The 26006-nt window shown below is 36.0% G+C and overlaps 3 protein-coding genes across 7 annotated transcripts; all 3 read left to right on the top strand.

The window, feature by feature from the left end:
• The first annotated feature begins 3990 nt into the window (after positions 1-3990).
• lipea (lipase, hormone-sensitive a) lies at positions 3991-11719 on the top strand. The gene is made up of 11 exons (XM_052585293.1): positions 3991-4224; positions 5550-5802; positions 6196-6480; positions 6645-6735; positions 6860-7005; positions 7364-7549; positions 7701-7853; positions 7960-8104; positions 9570-9797; positions 9898-10271; positions 10347-11719. Exons 2-11 carry the CDS (start codon positions 5560-5562, stop codon positions 10578-10580), a joined length of 2085 nt encoding a protein of 694 aa, XP_052441253.1. The 5' UTR covers positions 3991-4224; positions 5550-5559; the 3' UTR covers positions 10581-11719.
• A 345-nt stretch (positions 11720-12064) lies between these two features.
• LOC127979470 (probable ATP-dependent RNA helicase DDX6) lies at positions 12065-18257 on the top strand. 4 transcript variants are annotated; one of them, XM_052584959.1, is made up of 14 exons: positions 12065-12233; positions 13339-14197; positions 14466-14529; positions 14645-14749; positions 15639-15768; positions 15857-16003; positions 16108-16202; positions 16389-16511; positions 16620-16748; positions 16973-17089; positions 17210-17273; positions 17363-17464; positions 17583-17817; positions 17969-18257. In XM_052584959.1, the coding sequence occupies exons 2-13, from the start codon at positions 14013-14015 to the stop codon at positions 17789-17791; spliced, it is 1470 nt and encodes a 489-aa protein (XP_052440919.1). In that variant the 5' UTR covers positions 12065-12233; positions 13339-14012; the 3' UTR covers positions 17792-17817; positions 17969-18257. The 4 variants fall into 4 exon arrangements, with proteins under 4 accessions (XP_052440919.1, XP_052440916.1, XP_052440918.1 ...); XM_052584956.1 differs by having other exon boundaries at positions 17964-18257; XM_052584958.1 differs by having other exon boundaries at positions 12134-12150; positions 17964-18257.
• Positions 18258-20954: 2697 nt separating this feature from the next.
• Positions 20955-25605, top strand: tomm40l (translocase of outer mitochondrial membrane 40 homolog, like). 2 transcript variants are annotated; one of them, XM_052585285.1, is made up of 10 exons: positions 20955-21283; positions 21640-21901; positions 22539-22606; positions 22700-22792; positions 22927-23028; positions 23129-23234; positions 23362-23484; positions 23859-23935; positions 24028-24130; positions 24852-25605. In XM_052585285.1, exons 2-10 carry the CDS (start codon positions 21697-21699, stop codon positions 24989-24991), a joined length of 1017 nt encoding a protein of 338 aa, XP_052441245.1. In that variant the 5' UTR covers positions 20955-21283; positions 21640-21696; the 3' UTR covers positions 24992-25605. The 2 variants fall into 2 exon arrangements, with proteins under 2 accessions (XP_052441245.1, XP_052441243.1); XM_052585283.1 differs by having other exon boundaries at positions 21127-21283; positions 21696-21901.
• The last annotated feature ends 401 nt before the right edge of the window (positions 25606-26006 follow it).

The raw sequence follows: 26006 nt of genomic DNA, 5'->3' as shown, positions 1-26006 counted from the left end.
ATGTCATATTGTAATTTTTTCTTCCATAACTATGTACTTCTTTACTGAAAAGAACTGATGAATTTTAAGCAATGCTGTCTTTAAAGAGATAAATGGAACAGAAAAACATTATTTTAAGTCAGTATTTTCATTAATTCACATGACCTGTCTATGCATCTATGAAACAATGTCATATTTCTCTCAAAGAAACACCCAGGGGAGGTTTCAAAAGTTGTGGTTTTGCTATGATATGGAGGTAGGAAACATTTACAGGATCAATAATGCTTACGGGCAGTGTAACATGTTGTTCCATGAAAGTTCATGTTTTGAGGACATCATCTTTAAGTGGTTTACGCTGCAGTGTCTTATAAAACATAAATTTTAACATTATTAAATTCTTGGAATGAAAGCAGGAAAATGTTTCAGAGCATAACAGTGCAATCATTTTTGCCCTGTATTTTAAACATCATTTGTGACGTCAGGAAACAGGACATCGACAGTATCGTTTGTATCATTTTTTGTTCCTAAAAGTTTGTCATGCCCACAACGCATTATTCATTTTTAACGATTGTGGGACTTCCTTGACACACTCCAACAAAAGATGCTTTCTCTTCTTTTTTTTTTTTTTTTTGTTTTTAACTTCCTGCTAAGGGGGTTGACTTTGGAAAGGTAACAGTACAGCAGCACACATAAGGTTTAATCCTGAACTTTTTCAGACATAGATCAGTCTGTCCATGTGTCCTGAGCATATGTCATTCAGCCACGTGTGAAGGTGGAGACGCTCTGTACTGTTTAGATTTAACAGGCCTCATGAAACTGGTTGTGTCACAGGAACAAAGGTTTGGCCATTAACAAGCCAACTCAGCTGCTTATATTTACTGTTGCCAGTGAAGGACTTCCTCAGCTGGCAGGAAAGTACTTGTTACATTAAGAAGAAGGTCAGGACACCATAAACATGTATTAACCTGTATTTACACATGCAAACACACCCGTTATGTGTATTTTACCATGTTTATCAATCAGTGGTGCAATCAAACATCAGTGTCATGTTATAAACACTAACTAAATATTGATCTTCTCATTTTAGAATCACATCTGGAAGCGGACAAGATTTTCACTTCAGTGTTAGAAAACACCTTGACAGGAATATAAAAGAATGATTCACTGAGATGAGTAGTGAATCACTTTCCTCCTTGTATGAGCTCAGAAAATACATGAGCCCATAAATCCTGTATTATAAAGAAACATGCAGCGACCTGATTTTAAAAAATGATCCTTTTAGGGATGTGTGCAAACGAATTGAACTTAGGAATTGCTAGAAAATTAAATAAATAATAACAAAAAAGATGTGAGTAACATTTTGAATTCACCAGGAAATGTAGAAGTTGAAACTGCAAACACCTGAAACACACTTGAACACTTGTTGCACATTTACTCTCCTGAGGAAACTTTTCTGATGAGAAAATGTTCTTAAAGTTACAACTTGCAGATGAAAAGGAACATGTGACGTGTGTGAGACAAGTGAAGTTTACACAATAAAGCATGTTGTGGCAATAGTGTTATAGTAGAGCTAAGGGTAGGCAATTTGTTACATGAAAGCTGACCTCTCTCCAAATCATAAAAAAGGTTCATTTAATTACTACTGCTCTGTTTAAATAACTAACTAAATGTACTTGGTCAAAAATGCAATAAAATGCTGAGAAATATTATACCATTAAAATATTTTGAACTATCTTTTTTTTTTTTTTGTGATGGCAAAACTGAATATTCATCATCATCACTCCAATCTTCAGTCTCACATGATGCTTCATCATTTTAATCATTTTAATATGCCGATTTGCTGCTCAGGAATATTGAAAACAGTAGTTCTGCTTCAGATTAACAATGTTATTTATGTGTTTTTAATGTTTTCAATGTGTATGTGCCATTTTTTGTTTATTTTTCATTTTTTATTTTTTTATTTTATTGGTTCTGGTTTGAAAGTGTGAGAACACAAGCAAGATTTCAGACCTAGGATGGAAGGCATGGTTTTCAGTGAATAACAACATTAGTGCTTTGTGCATCAGCAAAAGGATGTCTATAAGAAAGTAAGGAGACTTTTGTAATGAAAAAAAAACTATGGTGGTATAACACTGAGGCTACTAGCTCATAAATGGGCAAGCAAAAAAATCCATTTGGTCATCACAGACAGTGAGTCTTTGTGTTTTGTGCTTTGTGCTGTTGATCAAAGATGGACGGCCAGAATGGGCAGTGCCCACAAAAACCGCTCCCGTGCCCCACCTTGGCCATTCAGATCACTATGTTGTTAATACCCATATAAAATAATATACAAAACTACCAAGAACCTCAAAGTATGACCAAAGAGAATGAGATTATATCTGAGGTTTGGTTAGGTTAGCATGATAGTTAGCCCCTGTTGGTCGATGTTGTAATCGTGACCCCTTGTTTGGGATTTGGCTCAGATCTAGAGTCATTAGTCATCATAACTGGTTTGATTGGTGACTGGCTGAGAAAAGCCTGTAACTGTCCTCATTCATCCCACAGATACATGGAATAACCACCTAATTTTTCTACGGTCAATACCTCTCAAGTCATAAACATCAGTAAACCGCAGACCTTTCTGATTCATAATTGCATTGCAGCACATCAGCGCATAGGCTCATCAAATCTGAACGAGACATTACTGACAAGCACACAGCCAGCTGTTACATTAATGACAACTGATTTAAAAAAAAAAAATGTTTTTATAGTTTTTAGAGTTAACAGTTGGTTTATTTGTTTATTTATTATTTATTACATGCAAATACACATAATATATAAATTACATATAAATCAATTCATTGCTTAAAATGAAAGCCTTTGTTTTTTTGTTTTACATAAAAGTTGAACTTAAACAGCTTTTCTTCAAGAAGCCCATGTTAAATGATTTTAATGCATGATGGCTGATGGGGCCATGCATAGCCATTCGACATGCAGCTGAGATCTAGCATTCTGCCTTCTTGAAATGTGCAGTTATCACATTTATTTCACATTATTTCACATTAATTTTAATCATGAATTATAGCGTTGATTTTAATTAATTATCAAGTGAGAGAAGAAAGTTGTGTGTGAATTGCGTCTCGCTCTGCAATCAGTGAAGCTGAGTTTAATTCCTTCAAAAAAAATAATTTCACTGAAATTTGCTGAAGAAAAATATATGTAGCGATTTAGTATTAAAGCTATTATAGGCTAAAAAAAGTTACATGTCATTGCTGCGCCGAAAGTCTGAGTTGTTATGAAATTGTATCATGACATCAAGTCTGAAGAGAAACAAAAAAAATAAACAGTTTAGATACAGTAGAGTCCATATATATATATATATATATATATATATATATATTCATATATATGTGTGTGTGTGTGTGTGTGTAATGACTAAGGCCACTTTCGGCTGGTTCCGTTCTAGTGCACTTTAAGTGAACTGGATTTGGTTCCCATGTAAAAATTAAAAAAATAAAAAATAAAATAAAATAAAAACACAAATAAAAACTTTAAATTAGTTCAGGAATTCAGTCCTCAAGTTTTTCCCAGAGTTGAGCCCGTTTTCTTGTTGACCAGCAGAGGGTGTCCTTAAGACATTAAGGAGCCAACTTCACCAAGCTGGACATGGAATCAGATATCTTGGTAATGACTGCCTCTCTGTGCTCACTGTGACCATTTCACAGTGAAAGAAAGAAAAGAAAAAAGTTGTTATTATTGTTTATCATTATTTATTAATATTTAATGAATTGTCTATAATTAATTTATCCTGGTAAATTAACCTGGAAAGCAAATATATAAATGCAGATTATATAACAGTAGGCTATATAAAATATAAAAAAAATAGCCCCATAGTTTTTTTTTTAGGCCTATAATGTATTTATATAGCCTAAATGTCTACTTTTATTTATACGTCCACATAATGTAATACTGACTAAACCAGAGCACTAGAGGCGTTGAATGCAGTGGAAGCGGTCGCGTCGCGATAGGACTCTGTACTGAACTCGTGTACCCATGATGCTGCGGGTTTGTCGAAACTTTGACAGGCACGGAAGTGGATTCAAGCAAGTTAAAGCGAAAACACAAGACATCATTTACCACGCTGTGTTTGGATATGAAAATGTCCGAGTGTCGATAATTTTTCGTGTCATTATGCGGTGCTGCTGTCAGCGAACGCTCGCGGTTCAGGCGCATCTTGCACGCGCTGCGGAGCTCATTGAGTGACAGGTAAGCGCTGGTTAACAAGCCGAAACCTTTCGGTCTGCATGGGTAAAACTTTTCTGGGGGCTAGCTGGCGTCTCGACTGTCGTCCCTAAATTTGTGAGCGGGGGGCAACCAATCCCAAACGTGATATCTGTTTCATCCCATTGAAAGTATGACAACATATCGCATCCTGGAGCTGTTTGGAAAAAAAAAACTTTTATTTTACCTGGTGTTTAAGGCTAACGGTACTGTACCTGGCTACTAAAATAGGCCACATATCGTCTGTTTTGTTAAAACTCAAGAAAACAAGCAACACATCTATTTAAACAACACAACACAAATACTTATTAGTTTTTATATTTGGGTGCAACCACCTTCATAGGTTTTCTCTAAAAATCTCGTACGTTACCTGTAAAACCCCTTCATTGAAAATGTCAAATATTTTTTTAAATAAATAATTATGTAATATTTTGTTAATAATTGAATATTACATGTAATATTTAACTCATTAACTCATTGATTGCTGATGTCCAATACTATTCTTTACATGATGGTGGGTTGAAAGTGCAAAGTGGCTTTGTAAGATTGTTTTATTGATCAGATCGGATTGGTATCTTCTAGCACATGATCTAATTGTGAAAAACAGTGAAAGTGAATAGGATTATCAGCGCATTTTTAGTGTTTGTTGAGTAAAGTGCTGAAGAGGGATCAGTTCAGCTGTAACAGTGGCTACAGTGTGTGTGAGTGAATAATTCATTTCTAAGATATGATCTGTAGCCAGGTTTGAATTTGGTTTCTTTTACAAATTTAGCATTTCCTGAGAGCAAAGAGAGAATTTATATATTACCACGCACAACTAATAAGTCTACTGTATCTAATCATAAAGCAAGTCTTTTATTTGGCCAGTGTCATGTCTAATAGGGTCAATTTGCACTGCATTTTCTCATCATGGTCTGGAAATCCTATTCCAGTAATTGTTAGCCGAGGATAATCAAATCCTTTGAAAAGATTTTTCTTGAAATCTGTGTCACACATCATACCAAATATAATTCTAGAATTCCTTCCAGCACATGTTTTCAGAAAGTAGCTGGTTTTATGGGTTCCTTTGGACTTTGATGACGCAAGGGTTAGATGCTGCAGGAATATTGCGTTATCCTACATTCAGTCTTTGTGTCCGTTGACACAGGCTGGTGTCTGTCAGTCTCTGCTCTCTCTAGAAGACAATAGTTTAGATTCATGACATTGTTTGGCCATTGCCAGACTGGGTTTTGTTTGTGATTTTTGTTTCTTTGTGCTTTATTATCTTTTTGAGTTGTTTCATATTTTTATTGTTATATCACTGTCCTCAGTTTGTCAGACATGGATCATAAGGATGTATTCGCAGCATTGCAGACGGTATGTTTGGATGTCATCTTGGCTCTTAATGGATCCCGCAGCAAATCGTCAAATGCTGACGCCATTGATCGTCTGTTGGGGGTCATGAGGCAGATTCAAGAACATGGTTGTGCTGTTGAACCCTTGATTACTGGCTTTACTGCTGTCTATCACCATTTTGATTTGGATGCACAGACTCCTGGCAATGGATATCGGACCCTAGTCAAGGTAACTACTGGTTCATTAAAAAAAAAAAGTTGAGTGCATATACTGTAAAAGGTGATTTTTTTATAGGTTCAGTAACTTTTGTTTTATATTTGCAAATGAGGGGTTGGATGCAAATAAAGGCATGTCATAAAAAAATTTTTCAGATGTGAAGATATTTGCTCTTTGCTGTAATCTAGTGGTTTAGGTGTGTGTGTGTGTGTGTTTTTTCAACTCAATGCATGCTTTAGGGCGTCTGTTAAAACTCATTGGGCTCCCCTGCCTCCTCGGGAAAGATTATATAAACAGTGTATTTTTTTTAATAAATAATTGCACAAGTATGCATAGAAAATGATGTAATTGTATGTAGCCTGATATGCACAATAAGAGTCCATGGATGTTTTCTGTTTTCCACAGGTGGTCCATTCCTGCGTCACCCACATACTTCAGAAGGCCCGTTACATCGCATCAAACTGCAGTGGAGCATTTTTTAGGATGGACCATAATACGGCGGAAATGGAAGCATACTGTAGTGCCCTTTGCCAGCTGCGGGCATTGCTTTACCTGGCACAGATATTACTCCATGACAATCCCCATGGTCAGCTCTATTCACAGGAGGAAGGGGGTTTAAGGGAGCGGTTTGTGCAAGAGTACATCTCCATGCACAAAGCTTGTTTTTATGGTCGCTGCTTGGGCTTTCAGGTGAGATAATATTAATGGTTCTTTTGCATAAAAAGTTTTTTCTTTAACAGTAGGAGCCTCCCGTGAATAAAAGATTATATAATTTCACTGGTGCGTGCCGTTTATGACATATGCAAATTGGTTCCAAAAACACAAAGTCTTTATTTCTTTGTCTCTGCTCCAAGTTTTCCGCCTCTCTCAGACCTTTTCTACAGACAGTGGTCATTAGTATGGTGTCCTTTGGTGAAAACTACAAGAAACAGCAGACTGGTTTAGGTAAGTGCAGACTCTGATAGGGTGCATCATAATATTAGGACTGCATGATTCAGGGAAATTAGACTCTTACAGTTCTCACACAATTACTTATCCATTTCACCAGTAAACTTTGATTTACTTACAGGTATAGCTGCTCTTTCTTTCTTCGCATCTGGCAAATACGTGGTAGATCCTGAGTTGAGGGGGGCGGAGTTTGAGCGCATCACTCAAAATCTAGATATGCAGTTTTGGAAAACCTTTTGGAACCTTACCGAGACTGAGCTATTATCAGTAAGTACAAGTATGTTGTGTGCTTCTATGAGAACAGATGAAACAACATCAGTGCCTTGTTATATTGTTCTTGTTGTTAAACTGTAGGTCTGCATTGATATTTACAGTACTGTTAAAATGTTTATGGTCAGTAAGATTTAAAAACCTATTTTAATCTCCTATGCTGACTGAGGCTGCATTTATTTGGAAAAAATACAGTTAAAAGTATTGTGAAATGTTTACCTTTACCTAATTTTATCCTTTCTGAATAAATATACTCATTTATTTTCAAAAATCTGACTGCCCCCAAACTTTTGAATGGAATAAGACAGAAGAGTTCCAATGGTCTTTTTTTCTCTCTTTTTTTTCTCTTGTAAAGAGTTTGACAAGGATTTCTTCCACTGTGGTGCAAGTGAATGTAATATTAACCATACCAGCTGTAAGTCTGAGTTTGCCTCTGGCCTCTGACCCCAGTCTCTCAGTCTCTGTGAATCCTCCAGTTGCACACTGGGGCCCTGGGCCAGTTAAAGTGCGCTTGATCTCACACGCACTCCGACAAGGACAGGTTTGTGTGTTTCATGAAAAAGAAAGAATTAATTACAGATTTTAAGTTAAACAGTCTATGGACTTAGAATGATGTTGAATGACTTTGAATGATTTTCTTTCAAACAGTCAATTCTGCTAATTGTCCTCCATATTCAAACTCTTTTCCACAGGACAGTGTGGAACTGTTGGCCCTTTCTCGTCCCGAGGGGCCTCAGCTCTCTCTGCCAGGGGGTTTCAGTCGTCAGACAGCTCCTCTTTCACCAATTCTGCTCATACACTTCCATGGTGGAGGCTTTGTTGCACAAACTTCAAAATCACATGAGGTATAACTGTGGCAGTTTTACCTCCATATATAAGGTTTCTCACCTAAATTATTTCTTTGTTAGGATTTTGGCTGAGGCCCTTTCTGACATGTTCTCTCTATTGTAGAGTTACTTGAAGAGCTGGTCAAAGGATCTGAATGTGCCTATTCTCTCCGTGGATTACTCATTGGCTCCAGAGGCCCCGTTCCCCCGGGCTCTAGAAGAGTGTTTCTATGCCTACTGCTGGGCCTTAAAGAATTGCCACTTGCTGGGTTTGTAAAGCACACTCCTCTCCAAATGGAATAACTAGTATGCAGACGATAATAGTTTAATATGATGTAATTTTAATATTTACATGCTCTAGTTCAGCGGCTCTCAATTCCAGTCCTCGCGACCCACTGCTCTGCATATTTTGCCCGTCTCTCTTTGTTAACACACCTGATTCAGATAATCAGCACGTTAGAAGTGAGCTCCGTACTCGAACTGTGTTCCAATTGTTCATTGCTCCCTACTCCCTGAGCAGGGGAAATCTGTTAAAGTTTACTTCACTTCGGAACCTATATTCACTGATTTGTGCTGCGCAGTATCTTTACACACGGACAACTGTGACATCATATACCTTTGTAAATAAATACCATTTAAATTCACGTCTCGCACACTTCAATGTATTTTGATTGGAACATATACGTGCGATTCGAACTGGAATCATGGAGGAATATCCTGTGATGTCCACTTCGCAGGGCACCTACGTTCGAACAGAATACTATAATAGAATAGAACAAACGTCTGAAGCGCTAAGAGAAACGTACATAATGTGCAGAGCAGTGGGGCGCGAGGACTGAAATTGAGAACCGCTGCTCTAGTCAATAATTTAAATAGAAAATGTCATAAATTGCACCAAATTATATTGCAAATACAAATATTCTACTCATCAAGAAGTATTTATTGAGCAGCAAATAGCATATTAATAATTTCTGAAGGATTATTTGACGCTGAAGACTGGAGTAATGACTGTAAATAAGAAAATATTACATTATAAAATGAATTAAAATAGAAAAAAAATTAAATTGTTCCTGTGGCTCAGTGGTAGAGCATTGCATTAGCAGCACAAAATGTCATGGGTTCAATTCCCAGGGAACACACATACTGGTAAAAATGTATAGCCTGAATGCACTGCAAGTCGCTTTGGATAAAAGCATTTGCTAAATGCATAAATGTAAAATTTTAACCATATTATACAATATTACTGTACAGTGCTGTACAGTATAATACTTTACAATTTCCATAAAATGCAGCCTTGGTGAGACTTCTTTTAAAAACATAAAAAAATATCTGACCCAAACTTTTTAACAGTAGTGTAAAATAATTATAAAATAATTTGTAAACTTATTTTAGATTTTAGATGAAGTATAACATCCCACTTCAAAACTTCCCAAAAGTATCTCGTCAGATGGCCATAATCTGATGGATGAATCAGTTTAATTTTTAAATCTAATGACATTGAAGTTTTTTCAGAAGAAATGACTTTCTAGTGTAATAAATGTTGATCTGAAGAAGTATAACTTGTATCTCCATAGATCCATACAGCCAGTCACATATCCAATGAAAAGAGCTAAAGAACCATTTGAGCTTTATTTTTACCTTTAGGTGTGTGAGCATGATAGTAGGTGTGGACATTAACAGCGATCCATGCCAACCATGCCTCGGGAATCTCTAACAGTTGATCTTGCTTCACAGGTTCGACTGCAGAGCGTGTTTGTTTGGTGGGAGAGAGTGCAGGCGGTAACTTGTGCATAACTGTCTCTATGAGGGCAATGTCTCACGGTGTACGAGTTCCTGACGGGATTGTGGCAGCCTACCCAGCAACTCTGCTAACCACAGACGCCTCGCCATCCAGACTGCTCACTTTAATCGACCCTCTGCTGCCTTTGAGTGTGCTCTACAAGTGTATCGATGCCTATGCTGGTCAGCTTTTGAGTCAAGTCGTGTTACATACAGCGCTTTTACGGTAAAGATTGTAAAGATTCATGATTGTACTGTTTCTTGGTCACTCTTTCTATTTCAGGTTCGAGTTGTCAGTCAGTGCAACCAGCTCGGCAGATAGACACCTTGGCCGCTTTGGGACAGGACACAGTAAATTTGTTGACTAACTTTGCCCAAGGAGCGACAAATTGGTTTCAGAATTTATTAGAACCAAAAGCAGCAGCAGCAGAAGCATCCTCTTCAACCATACCATCATATGGTCCTTCACCTTCCAAGTCACATTCTGAAGAGAAACCACAGGAGGTCTATGAATACCCAGAAAACTTTGAACCACTCCGGTCTAGGTGTCTGGTGGATTTACATACACCTTGCACACCAATAATGAAGAACCCATTTGTCTCTCCTCTACTTGCTCCGGACAGTCTTCTCCAGGGGCTTCCACCAGTGCATATAGTGGTAAGACCTGATGAAAATGCATTTCAAGGAACAGTGTTGAAACTATAGATTAAATGCTTTGATTGTTCTTCTCAGGCTTCTGCTTTGGATGCCTTGTTGGATGATTCAGTGATGTTTGCCAAAAAGCTTAGGAATATGAACCAGCCTGTGACGCTCACTGTTGTTGAAGACCTTCCCCATGGCTTCCTGAGCCTAGTACAGCTTTCTAAAGAAACCCAGGAAGCATCTGAAATATGTGTAAAACGAATCAGAGAAGTCTTCAAGCTAGAGGAACCACCTGCTGATCAGAGGCAGCCGGGACCCAGTTAGACAGTTTAGGCTTGGAATAGTCCTGATGGCTTTCCAAGGTCCAAGAAGTTCCAGGGATCGTAAATAACAATTCAATTAAACTAGTTTTGACATCTTTGAAGCCAGAAATGTATTAAAAAACAAAGTCACTCAATCCATCAGCTTAACTCCTGAGAGCAATTGTATATCCAGCAAATAATACCAAAGTTATAGTTATAGTTATACAATGTGGAGTTTTTTTCATCAGAGTGACTCATTTTTAGGTATTCACAATAACTATTCACTGTTGTCTTCTGACCAAACTGAATGTCTCAGCATCCATCAAACTGTCACCATTGTGCCTGTAGTGATGCAATAAGATCAATCCTAGCTGCGTTTGCTCTGCAAACTTACATTATTTTTAAGCAACTGCACTTGTGGATTTTAAGTCACCATTTCTGACCTCTTATGTTTATCTGAAATGAAAATGGTTTGAATGTTTAATGAGTAGGGTGTTAAACACACCAAAACTTTAGTTTTTCTCTTGTTTAATTTAAAAATGTAACCTTTTTTAAATTCAGTGAATCTCTCTTTGTACCTCATTACTGGTTATTTAAACCCCATAAAGTTTATTCTAAAGTTGTGTGCATGTTTTGTGCATGCAGTCTGTATGGTATTTTTTTTTAATTGTTTAAATTGTCCCACATAAAGTGGCATTTAGTCCAGTTCGGCTCATGAACTGAAATTACTTTGACACCCCTACTTGTATTACAATATCAGCTATAGCATTATTTGAAAATGTATAATTAATTTGACAAGGATATTGGCATTGTACACCAGACAAGACTTTGAAGCCTTTGAGGATCCGGTTATAAGCTTCACACCATTGTGCCTTTTCATAGAGTACTGATTGAATCTTTATATTAACACGTTACCTCATCAATTCTTAAAGAGGATCTGGCCAGATTTACCAGGAACTTAACTGTGATTTGTTACAAGTACATGCAGAAAACTAAACAGCTGGAGTGTGCTCAAATCATGACCAAATTAGATTCAGACCTGTACTTTTTTTCTTATAACACTAAAGATGTTTGTTCTATACTGCACATTTCTGAGAGGATTTTGATTAACTGAATGTCAAATGCAATAAATAAATAAATAAATAATCCACTATTTTTAAAGGAACATTGTTTCCGGTGCTGTTTTACATTTTTGTTACTACAAGAAAAATATGCTAACTTGATAGTAAGTACTCACTTATTTATAAGAATTTCAAGTTAACAGAAAGAGTCAGTCTGAAAACATTAACAGTTCATTTATTAATATTATTATTTTTTATTATATTATTTCAATATAATTCATATTATTTTTTTGTTTTGTCTTGTATTATTAAAATTTATTATGACAAAGACCGCCTGAAATACACTATGGATGCCACAGTATTTAACAGAATAAAGGCATACATTCAAAGAAAGAAATGCGGTAAATAAACGCATGTTTGGTCGTCCTGTGGTCATACGAGCCTCCGTACCGTTGATGGCAGCACTTCATATGAAGCCCAATGACGTTCAAAACATGTCGACCGTGTTGACAGAAATACAACAAAGAGACGGTAGCGACACGATACGTACCACGTTGATTATCAATTAATTTACCTCACAATATAGGCAATATAGGATACTGACATTGGAAAAGGTAAATGTCTGGTTTTAACTATCAGATATTGTGCAGTAATGTAATGTGTTTAGCCTAGCTTAGCACAATCCACCTGCCAACTAAACTATCTGGTGTCGGTCTTTTCGGGATTATTTTTTTACTGAGTTAAGTAACGTTAACGTTAACTAACAACAAGTGAAGCGATATTTATATTACTTATGTAACGTTACTGGAAACGATTATCAGTCTCAGTGTTTGTAAGTCTGAAATGCTTGTGTTTTAAAAGTTCAAGCCAGACTTTTATTTCATGTTGTGGAGTTGTGAAGGGACTGACTTGGCGTTATTATATTTGGTCGTTTACAGGTTAATATAAAACATTTGGTTTGAAGTTTGAACTGAAAGGTACGGAGCCCCGCATATGGCATGCAGGATTTACTCTTTCGTTTCCTCGATTTGATAAGTCGTGCACGCGATTTATAAATCGAGAGAACGAATTAGTCAATTGTGCGCATGATTTAGCAAATAGTGTGTACGTTTTAGTACATCGAGGGAACGAATTAATAAATCGTGAACACGATTTATTTATTTCTTCTTGCATGTCATGTGCGGGGCTCCGTAAAAAAGTGATTTCTAAACAAACGAAAGTAAATATGGATGTAGTTAACTCCGTTTACCACCTGTCAGAAAGTAAGGCTATATTTATTTATTTATTTATATTTTTATCTCACAGAGATAAAGTGGTACTATCAATGACACTCACAGTAAAAGTGCCATGGTAATTCAATGTTATTTCTAAGTATAACATAAATGCAATGGATTTTCAATATGGGAAACATTTAGTATCGTGACAACAAGGTACTTTTTTTAGTATATTGTGTATAATAAATTTTTATACTATGAAATCACCTTAGTGCTTTTTCTGAAAAGGGAATATTTAAATAAGTAATGACCTATTATCCCTCCAGCATTATACAGTTTTATTAAAAATCCTGATTATAACCGAGTGCTTACCAATATAACATAGATGATATAGTTACTACTATAAAATGGTAATAAATTAATACTGTATAGCTTTCAGAATATGTCATGTGATTTTCAGGTTTTATAGTGAATTGTCTTTGATTTTCACATTGTTCCTGTGTAGGTGGCACAGCTGTGGGCACAACTGGATGTCGGCACAGAGGAAAGGATAAACAAAAGATCTCCACCTTACTTATTATTTAAAGAACTGCCTTGTATTCAGCCCTGTTGGATGTTTCAACTGCAGTCACGCTGAAGTATTCTTTGGTGTATTAATCTGCTGGAGTGAATCATACCTACCAGACAAATATATAAATATAAACAAGTGATCTCTGTGATCAGAGTAAGACATTTGAGAGTTAAACTGCATTTGAAGAAAAAAAAAAGTGAGAACTGGCATCCAGAAGACCACAAAGCTCTGTTTGCATACTGTAAATATTGCAGAAGTGTAGACACGAAAAGAAAATTCTGGTCTAGGGCTTTCTGTCTTTCACATTGCCTTAGCAGAATAGTTCTTTATTACAACCGTCCAGGTATAATTTTCTATACTTTGTGCAGGTTTGCAATATTTATACACATAAATATTTATTTCTCTTCTTTTAGAAGAGACCTTGTAATATATATTGTGTAGCAGCATTGCTCTTTGTTATAGAGTCTAAGCTGTATTTAGAATTTGTAAAGATTCTTTGGTGACACTTTTTATTGAGACCTTGTGGACACTGTGCATGGTTTACTAGATCATATTAGATCTTAGGCAGGTGTTTTCTAATAAAAAGTGGAAAAACTTTAGAAACTTAAATGACAACAAAGATGGAGAACAGTGGCCCGGGTGTCATGGGATTGAACACACACAACAGGCAGCATTTAGGACAGCCTAAAGCTTCCTCTCAATTAGGACCCCAAACTGCGAGTGCTCAGCCTGGAAAGGAGCCCATGGTGACCCAGAAACCAGCCAATGCATCTCAGGAAGGACCTGGTATCAGGTAAGCTTGCTATAATGTCATATGTAACACTTGTGTATGTATATGTGGTACATTTGAAATGTATGACGTGTACACTTCTGTTTAAAATTTGGGGTCTTTTGAAGGTTTTGAGGCTGCATTTATTTGATATCAAATAAATAAATAATGAAAACAGTAAAACATTATAATTGTAATAAAAAATTCTGTGATGGCAAAGCTGAAGTTTCACATGATTTGTTGCTCAAGAAACGTTTCTTATTACATAATATACATTAATATATTGACACAGGTTTGGTGATGACTGGAAAAAAAGCCTACAGCTCCCTTCTAAGGACAATAGAGTCAAAACTTCTGTAAGTATTTTAGTGAAATGTTTTAAACTTTCACCTTTTAAAACTATTGCAAACAAATATCCAATTACAGATCTCCTTGTGATCCATCAGTTTCATACTCTTTCTTTCTCACAAGGATGTGACCGCAACCAAAGGGAATGAGTTTGAGGACTACTGTCTAAAAAGAGAGTTGCTGATGGGCATTTTTGAGATGGGCTGGGAAAAGCCATCCCCCATTCAGGTAGTACATGCAAGAACTTAAAAACATAGAACGACATGGGTATGCTCAGTGTTTATGCTTAAAGGATTAATAATTCAACCAAAAATACAAATATGAAAAAAAAATGTACTCATCCTCGGGCCTTTCAAGATGTAACAGAGTTTATTTCTTCATCAGAACAGATTTGGAGAAATTTTAACATTACATCACCTGCTCACTAATTCTCTGCAGTAAATGGGTGCTGTCAAAATAAGAGTTCAAACAGCTGATTAAAAACAACAGTAATCCACATATAATCCACATGACTATAGTCAAATCAATGAATGTCTTGTGAAGTGAAAAACGTAATGTTTGTAATGAACCGTCCCTTCTAGATGTTTTTAACTTCAAACTGTTGCTTTCTGTATTGGCATAAAAGCCACAATAGTAATGGAGCATAATATTGTTTCCACAATGATCAAAAAGTCATCTTGTCTGAATCAGGAGAGAAATATGCCCAAATCAAGTACCTGATAAAAGCACAAACAGTCCAAAACCAATATATCGGTGGAGTTTCATGTTTTTTGTATTATGGGCTCATGTTTTGGCCAGAAGCGACAATTTAAAGTTAAAATGCCTTGATGAAATGTGTTTATTGAAAACATGCAGGGTTTCTCCTCACAGGATGTTAATTGATGAACTGGAGGGATGTGGATTACTTGTGGATTATTGTGATGTTTTAATCAGATGTTTGAACTCTCATTTTGACGGCACCCATTCACTGCATATGATGTAATGTTAAATTTCACCAAATCTGTTCTAAATAAGTAAAGAAATTTTTGTATTACCATGAGGATGATTTTAAGCAAATTTTAGTTTTGGGATAAACTATTTCATTGATTTTTATTTGTATTTATTTTTTTAATTTTAGGAGGAGAGTATTCCTATTGCCCTTTCTGGACGCGATATACTGGCTCGAGCCAAAAACGGGACCGGAAAGAGTGGTGCATACCTGATCCCCCTTCTGGAGAGAATTGACATAAAAAAGGATCATATCCAAGGTATTTCTTTCCCAAAACAGTTTACACAAGATGTACCTTTTATCCCCCACCCCCTTTTTAACTGTACAATCTTTCTGTTTACCTGCAGCCATTGTGATAGTTCCCACTCGTGAACTGGCTCTGCAGGTCAGTCAGATCAGTATTCAGATCAGCAAGCACCTCGGTGGGGTCAACGTCATGGCAACCACAGGTGGGACCAACCTGCGAGATGATATCATGCGCCTGGATGAGAAGGGTAATGTTCAGTGATCTCCTAATCATAAAGAGATTACAATGTGAACATCCTCTGCAGTAAAAGCATGTTGTTCAAAACGTTTTTTTTTTTTTTTTTTTTTGCAGTTCATGTTGTTGTAGCAACACCTGGCAGAATTTTGGACTTGATGAAAAAGGGCATAGCCAAAGTGGATAAAGTTCAGATGATGGTTATGGATGAAGTGAGTACTGCGCATGATAACTGTACATACCTGTCACAATATTAATACAATTTGTAATTACGGTAATAAAATGATTTCATTCTTCTGCACCTTTATCACAACTGAACTCCTGACAGAGTTATTTAGGTGTTATATGTTATCAATACCACTATCTAAGTTGAAACTTCATTGCTTGTTTTATTATAGGCTGATAAGCTGCTCTCTCAGGACTTTGTGGTTATTATTGAGGACATCATTGGTTTCCTTTCAAAGAACAGACAGATTCTGCTCTATTCAGCCACATTCCCCATCAGCGTACAGAAGTTTATGGTTCGAGAAATCTGTGCATCATTTTGAACACATTTATGCTTTCATTGTGCTCATCCGTCTCTTTCTACATCTGCAGATTTGACATTTGTACACTTTGTATCTCTTCAGGCAAAGCATCTGCAGAAGCCCTATGAGATTAATCTGATGGAGGAACTGACCCTGAAAGGCATTACTCAGTACTATGCTTATGTCACAGAAAGACAGAAAGTCCACTGCCTTAACACACTCTTCTCCAGGGTAAAGAGTCCATTTCAGTTCAGGAATAAAAAAATATATATATTTAGTGCTGGTAAAATGTCATGTCACAACAATGATGAATTCCTCAGGCTAAGCCATCTAGATGAGTTTGCAAATTTGAATTTTTGGGTGAACTAGACCTTTTATGCTTTTAGCTTCGCCTGTTGGAGTTTTGTTCTTTTGTGAATTATAAAAAATGACCCAAGCACTTGTTCTCTCAACAGCTGCAGATAAATCAGTCCATCATCTTTTGTAACTCTACTCAGCGAGTGGAGCTTCTGGCCAAGAAGATCACGCAGCTGGGCTACTCCTGCTTCTACATTCATGCAAAGATGATGCAGGTACTATATTCCTATGTTCCAGTGTAATTAAAATCTGTTCAGTATGATTTCCTAGTTTCAGTCAAATACTTGACATTTGTGACTGCAAACGAATTGTTCATCATGTCAATCATACGGCAGGAATACAGAAACCGTGTTTTCCACGACTTCAGAAACGGGCTCTGCAGGAACCTTGTTTGCACAGGTGAGTGTAGTACATTTATATAGCATCTTACCTCATTTTTGTGTAATTGCATAATAATAATAACTAAAAATTAAAATCTCTTGAAACAGATTTATTCACTAGAGGCATCGATATCCAGGCGGTAAATGTGGTCATCAACTTTGACTTTCCCAAGAATGCAGAAACATACCTGCATCGCATCGGACGCTCAGGTGAGGTTAACAAACAACAAAGATGTGGTGGATTAAATTTGGAATACGTTATCTAGACTTGACATTTTTATTTTGTGTATAATGTATCATTATATGATTTCTGTGTTAAATTTTTTAGGCAGGTTTGGACATCTGGGTTTGGCAATCAATCTCATTAGCGCTGAGGATCGCTTTAACCTGAAGACCATTGAGGACCAGCTGATCACGGACATAAAGCCCATTCCTGGCAGCATTGATAAGAGCCTGTATGTGGCAGAGTTTCACTCCGTGGACCCTGACTGTGAGGCAGAGGAGCCTCAGCGGGGTGAAGGGTCTGAAGCACATTAGGAATAGGAAGCACCATTACAGAGCAGGTAAAGGCATAATTTATGTACTTATGTCATGCAATGGGGAAAATCATCAAACGTTTGTTCATTGATCTGAGAATACCTAATATTACGATGTCTGTTCCATGTTGATCCGTGATAATTGTGCTGACTTTATCATTTGCTTCTTCTAGGGCAGCTGGAGAAACTGAACCAGACGGTTGCATCTGCTTTTGCACAAAACCAGTAACTTTTCTGCTCAGAACTTTCCTCATCTTTTCCACCTCCACAGTATTTTTTTTTGTTTTTAGTCGCTGTCAGTGTTTTGCTCTCTTTTTTTGCATTCATTGTTCATTTTTGGGGTAGTTATACCCTCTTCATAAATGACCATACACATTCCAGTTGAGACATGCAAGAATAAAAACAAAACATTCAGAGAAAAGTTCCTGTTTGATAGAAAACAATAAACAAAGGCAGTGGTGAAAATGGGACAGAGCATACTTGCATCATTAGTTGAGAATTTACACACAAATCCTAGAACAAAACCTGTTGACCCCAAGTGCCTTGAAAAATATCATCTCTCTCTTAGATTAATATGTTATTGCTGTGTTAAAGTATTCCCAAAGACTAAACACAGGATTTTGCAGCGTATTGGTTTTACTGGATTCTGTGAAAGAATTATTGGTATTGATTTATTGATGAGAAGCATTGTCAAATTCTCTTCATATTTAGTCTGAGGCAGCTAGAAAAACCAGCATCCATGGAAATATAGCAGAGCTCAGGATTCAGTGGTCAACATGAACCATTGCACTAAACTGCCAGAGAAAAAAATCTGCAATAATATTGGTGCTTTTTGTAGTTTCATTTAGTAGTCACAGACCAATGCAAATTTGGAATTCATATAGATGTAGATTATGGTTTCAGTCAGACAAAAATTTCACAAATTTAGTTCATCTTGTGGTGATTTATATATATATATATATATATATATTTATATATATATATATATATATATATATATATATATATATATATATATATATATATATAATACTTAAAACATTATATTAGACATTACTAATCTAAACAGCTAAAACTGACATAAGATGAAAGGTATCAGACTACTACATGAACACTGATTAAAAAATTCACCACAATGCAGCCATTATACATTAAATCCTCACATATGTATGTAAAACTGTTAAATGATTTGTCAAAAGTGTCTATTTGGTGTCTTTTTTTTCTTCTTCTTCATTTAAAGGTTGGTGAGAAGGTTTTCATTTTTCCTCTCAAAAATAGCATAATTTACAGTTTTCTTTTTAAATGAATGAGTGTATAAAGTTGTTAATGAATGGACTTTATTACATTATTTCCAGCTATACATTATTTCCACATACACACACACACACACACATTTATATATGTATGTGTATATGCGTATATATATGTGTGTGTGTGTAACTTTGGCAGAAAGGAGGCAGAATTTTATTTTTATTCCCTTTTGGCTGATTACCAGAGGCTTTACATAAACTCATGTTGAATTTGACATATTTTGATTAATTGAGTATTATTTTCATTCAGCAGAATTGTAGCATCATCTCAGTGGCAGCTATGATTTAATTTTTTCCTCCAAAAGATGTTTGATTGTGTTAATTTTTAATTTTTTTTGCTATGCAGGTATATGTGGCATATAGCTCAAAGCTTTAGCGTAAAACAGCAATGGTCAGGCCTATATGCATTGTGCAGTTAAATTGGGAAACCTTGAGCCAGAATGCAAGTTTCTGCTCATGATGCTGTGCTACTGAAAATATTTTTGTTTGTGTAAGACAATTAGCATATTTCGGAATCATATTTTAGTGGACAAACTTTCATTCTTTATCCATTCTGTCATGCAGTGGTGAGCTGTGAATTTTCCCTTATGTTTTATATGGTTTATTACAGTTAATGGAAGTGAGGAGCAGATGATATAGGGACAGTCGTTTAATGTGAATTTTGTATAGGGTTCTCCAAAAAAAAAAAATGATGATGTGTGATACCCTGTTTGTTATTGATGCAAGAATGGTCTAATGCTAATGACTGTGCGGCTTTTTGTGAGCGATTTATATTTTGTTTATTTCATTTGAATATAGCTCGTGGTTATAGTATGTATAACTTGAATTAGAATGAATGTGCCATCTGTCCCAATCTTCAATACATTCATATGAGTGATAACAGTAGGGGTTTTCTTTGGGAGTGTGGAAAAGTATCTATATCAGGGATGTATTTTTTTTTTTCTTTCCCAGAGGAAACACTTTAAAGTTTAAATTGGTAAACTCTTCTTATTGAATTGACTGTATTAAATATTTTTTGTGAATCTTTTTTTTTTTTTTAGGTTTATTTTTCTGATTTCTTCAATTTGAACATAAATTTGTCACTCGAATGTGTTCATAAATCTTATTAAATTGTGTCCTGTATTGTTGTTATTATTATTTATTATATGCCTATTTCATTATTATTATTTACTAATTGGACACATAGCTGTTTATTAGAGGAGAGTTTTAAAATGACTGAATGGTTATTACACTAATCTACCTAATCCAGGGTTTTCAGCATTTAATTTAGACACTAAGCATCCATTGCATAAATCTAATAACTGGTTCTGTTTGGTTCGATTTATGGGAACCCAAGCAACCTCCAACGCCTACTCGTTGACCTTCATTCAAATGCCCTTTTACTTTGTGTTTGCTCTTTCAAACCCGCTTCATTTTAACGTAGTGATTGACAGGTAAACCGACCAATAGCCATTTAGCTTTGGTTTTGTCGACTTGAAAGTAGGAGGGCTACAGGGTAAAGGCGTAAGGGCAGTCTGACTCGTTTCAATGAATCGGTTCTTTTGAACAGTTCATCTGAATGAACTCAGGAATTCTTTTACGTCTTGACGTAATTGCGTCATCGCTGGGCATAAACTTATTTCTATCACATTTTATAACGAGGGTGTTTTAGTTTTAAGTTTGTTGAAGACATAATACAACTTAACGTTAATACAACTTAACGTTAAAATATACTTATATTGACATGAGAACTGCTCGGATTCTTACATGAACCAATCTGTCCTACTCTACGAGAGTTGTAGGGTACTTAAGTTGTAGGTTGTCTACAAACCGGAAGGTTGGTGGTTCGATCCCCGGCTCCACCTGACCATTCCTTGAGCAAGACACCTAACCCCAGCTGCCCCCGAGGAGCTGGATGGCGCCTTGTATGGCAGACACCGCCGTCGGTGTGTGAATGAGTGAGTGGATGGGTGAATGTGAAGCAAATTGTAAAGCGCTTTGGATGGCAATGTGGTCTGTTGAAAGTGCTATATAAATGCAGTCCATTTACCATTTACCATTTAGACGAGACTGGTTTTGTGAAGCGATTCAACTGACTCATTGAGAAGATCCGACTCTGACAGAATGAATCATTCACAAAACGGACATCATCGTTAGAACACGTGTTTTTGTAATCTGGAGAACCGTCCTCTGTGAAGCTCAACGTGAGTTGTCATTTGATTCATTGTTATTTAGCATATTTTCTAAAAATCTAAAGCACTCCTCAGCTAGAAATATCACTCCTTGTTAAACCTAAACAGCATTTATATTTCCAGTGTCTGTAGTGTCTCACGAATAACAAAAATCGTGTGGATTTTAGCTTTCAAGCTAATTTGTCAATAGATTATGCGTTGAATTTGAACATGGACGCTTGACGAAACAACAGCAGCATACTGCTTCTGATCGTACAAATCCAGTTCTTTAGTAATTTTCTTTATGCAAAAGGCCTTCAGGGACTTGCTGCCTAAATATGACACGCATGTTTATCATTCACAAATGAAAACTACTGATTACATTTCAGATAACAATCTGCTCTCCATCTGCGTTCTCGTGCTGTCCTCCTCTGTCCTGTTTAAGAATGGGCAGTGTGTTGGCTGCCAGTGCCCCCAGCCCTCCTGCCCCAGGGCCAGGTGGAGCAGGTTTGGTGTCAGTACCTCCAGGATTCACGATGCCCTCCGTCTCTCCCATCTCTGCGCCTGGCAGCTCTACATCCGGGCTCCAGGAGACCGAACCTCCTCTTTCAAACCCCGGTGGCTTTGAAGAGTGCCACCGCAAATGCAAAGGTAAGAAAATGAATAAAAATAGGAATAAAAATTATTAACAAAGTAGTTAATATAGAAGTTACATAAGAATTTGATCAAAAGTGACCGCTAAGACACAATTTTAGAAAGGTTTCTATTTCAAATAATAGCTGTTTGAACTCCCTTTGACCTTATGAAAAGTCCTTGGTGCAAAAAAAAATAAAACAAATTATTAGAATTAGAAGATACTGAAGACTGGAGGAATGGAAGCTGAAACTTCAGCTTTGCCATCACAAAAATAAATAACACTTAAAAGAAAACTGTTCTTTTAATACTAATATTATTACAGTCTTTAATGTATTTCTGGACATATAAATCTATCCCTGCTAAACATTAAAAATGTTCAATTAAAAATGTTTTTTAAAAAAATGCATCTTTTGTAGGCCTATGTCTGTGGTAACATTTACATTATTGGCTGATTTATACTGAAAAATGTATTACCAAAAAAATCTTATTTGGGGGATTTCATTCCATTTTAATCTTTCTTTAAATGTAAATGTGACACAGAAATGAATTGGAATCGAAAGGCTATTCTTAATCCAGCTGTATCGTGTATGACTTTGGATTTACACAATTACAAATTCTTATACTCTTACACTAATGTCTGTTTGTCCCTCAGAGGTGTTTCCTGTGCAGATGGAGGGTGTTAGACTAACAGTGAACAAGGGCTTGAGCAACCACTTCCAGGTCAGTCCACTGTGTCCACCGGTGGATTTTGTTGAGCCAGGTTTAAAGGAAGTATTCTTGACCATCACCATCGTCCCTTGTTGTATTTCGTAGGTCAACCACACAGTGTTGTTAAGCACTCTAGCAGATTCCAGTTACAGGTTTGGAGCTACTTATGTGGGGACCAAACAAACAGGACCAGCAGAGGTACTCAAATCTAGCTTGTGATATAAATATATATTTTCCCAGAACAAATGCTGTTGAAAGTCTAATTTAAAAAAGGATTTTGTGCCATTTATCTAAATGTTTATAGTTTACCTACATTTTTTTTTTTTTATCAGGCCTTTCCCGTCATAGTTGGTGACATGGACAACACAGGGAGCCTAAATGCACAGATTATTCATCAGATCGCAGACAGAGTGCGCTCGAAATTTGCATTCCAGGTGTGTATTTGTGAAAAGAGCCTATATGTTGTGTTTTTATGATTAGTTGAGTTGTGATGTAATGTGTTAATTCATTACTGGATGTATTTGTCTTAAACAGACTCAGCAGCAGAAGTTTGTGAACTGGCAAGGAGATGCTGAATTCAAAGGAGAAGATTTCACTGCTGCTGTGACCTTCGGCAACCCAGACGTCTTGGTTGGGTCAGGTAATTGTCTTCTGTTTCATCAATGATTATTAGTGCCTCAATTTGAGCTTTATTTCAGCAACTTTATTTGTTCTTAGTCTTGGTAACTCTCTGTTCCTCTCTCCTTCTGTCCCTCCATCTCTCTCAGGAATTGTTATAGCTCATTATCTCCAGTCTGTCACTCCGTCGCTGGCATTAGGAGGAGAGCTGGTGTACCACCGACGGCCCGGAGAGGAGGGAACAGTCATGTCTCTGGCGGGCCGGTATACAGGTAAGCACAGAAAGAACTGTGGTTAGGTTGGTGGCGTATCAAATTTCCATGCCGTGATAATTGAATCTTTATATCATAGTGATGAATTATAGTACAAAGTAAATTGAAAAGATCCCTCCTAGGCTACATCCACATTAATCTGGATAAACAACTCTTTTTTTTTTTTTCTATGTTTTTCAAATAACAATAGAGCCTTTTAAATATAATATGCAATAAAATTTGCAAAGTAAATAGATATTGTAAACATGATTAAAGGGCAATATTTATATTTTATATATATATATATATATATATATATATATATATATATATATATATTAGTCTGTAAGTTTTGTTGCCAAATTGTAAAAATCTGAATGGGCATTTGCAAACAGGCAGCAACTTTATCGCCACACTGACACTAGGAGGAGCCGGAGCTCATGGGTCGTATTACCACAAAGCCAATGATCAGGTAAATGTCCATTAGCAGAGTGAGTCATGTCTTTATTTGTTCATTTTTTTTGTTTTGTTGCTTTATAATGACTTTTTGTTGTTTGGCATTAGTTGCAGGTTGGCGTGGAGTTTGAAGCAAGCACCAGTATGCAGGACACTAGTGTATCATTTGGATACCAACTGGACGTCCCCAAAGCTGATCTGGTCTTTAAAGGTTAGTAAATATGCATGCATTGGTACATACAGACAGCAATCAACAACATTTCATCATCTTGTAGGGTTATGATGAATTATTAAGCAATTGCACATGTGCTCTTAAGTAAAGAATAAATAAATGAAGTGCATAAAGAACTTAATAAAAATGGCTCTATATAAATGTAAAAAGTAAAAAGTAATTACTTTTACCTTAAACAAAGTGATATTAGGTGGCATTTACAAGCAAATTGATAAAAAAAATAATAATACTAAGGGTACACTAGGTTTTAAATATTTCTGCTTCAAACTGTATTTAATAATTATGGAATATTGTGTTTTTTAAACATTGAATTAAAAGTCATATACAATTTATGTAACCAAAAAAAAAGGGAAAATAATGCAGGACTTTTAATTATATACATGCCCAAAATATTAAGACTTTTCATGAAGTAAAAAAAAAATTAGAGAATTGTATTCATCTTTTGTCTTTTTATTCACTCACATACTATTAAATAACAATAAACAAATCTATTTTAGTCACAAATATGTAATTGTGTCATCGTTCATTGAGCAGCATTCCAGTTTAGTCTTATTTAAAACATTTGTGTCATTTCAAGGAGTGTTGCCTGATATTCCAATGAATAACCACAGATACCTTATTTTTTATCCTGTCTGTGCAATCTGCATGAGATTTCTTTGGTTAAAATGTATGGGATATGATTTTTTCGCTCTCTCTGTAGGATCCTTAGACAGTAACTGGGTGGTTGGAGCCACGCTTGAAAAAAAGCTGCAGCCTCTGCCTCTGTCACTGGCCCTCTGCGCTTTCCTCAACCACAGAAAAAGCAAGTTCCAGTGTGGGTTTGGCATCACCATTGGTTAATACTTCCTTGATGCATTTTACACACCAGTGCTGTTGCTGGTAAAACAGCAAAGATTGGACACACTTGCATATTTATCCACATCAGTCAGTAAACATGAAGCAAAATAAAGTCATATTTTCTTGTTAGTTCCATGTATCAGACCAACTTTTGCAGTGATAATTCCAGTATATCCAAAAACATAAATTTAAAAACATCACTACTGCTTGATGCATTTATAACAGAAACCAAGAGCAAATACACACATACAATTTGCCTTTCATTTTGTTTTTTACATTCATTTTTAATATATTATTTCCTTGTTTGTTTTTTGTTTTGTGTTTGAAGTAGTGGTTCTGGATTTGTTTATTTTCCCTACGCAATGAGTAGGGATTTTTTTCACAATGATTTTAATCATGTTGCTGGATCTCTGTACTCATATAAATACCTATAGAAATAAAATATATGCATTGCGAGTATTGTGAAACATGGATAAATTCTTAAAACAAACATATATCTGTCCAGCAAACAGAGATGCATGTTTATGAATGTATTTTTGTTGGTGTAAATATTTTTATTTAGAGGTAGAATTGTTTTTCTAATAAATTTGTCTGATACCGTTGCATTTAGAAACATACAAGAAAAGAAGGAAATAAAATCATGTGCTCTATTCTATGACCAAATCTGAAATTTATGATGGTATTTTGCCACACTGTTATAGCTTTTTCCCACCACATACAGTGCCTTCACAACCACTTAATAAATATGTATGTGTATTGTCTAATAATCTCTCCACACCAAGTATAGTGTGTGTATTATTTGAGTATGATTAAGTATAAAACCTATAAATGATAAATTAGACACATTGAATGGTCATAATATTGCCTGTAGCTAGTATGATTGCTTTACTAGCATTAACACAGTCATTTTTTTTTACCAACCCCATTGACCCTGTGTGTTTTTTTTTTAATACATGCCAGAACATAATATAGAAAAATAAAAAATACAAAACGGATAAGTTGCCCCATGTCCCTTGGT

Source organism: Carassius gibelio, chromosome B19 (assembly GCF_023724105.1).
Source record: "Carassius gibelio isolate Cgi1373 ecotype wild population from Czech Republic chromosome B19, carGib1.2-hapl.c, whole genome shotgun sequence".
NCBI lineage: Eukaryota > Metazoa > Chordata > Actinopteri > Cypriniformes > Cyprinidae > Carassius > Carassius gibelio.
This window is presented reverse-complemented; position numbering and strand designations above follow the sequence as displayed.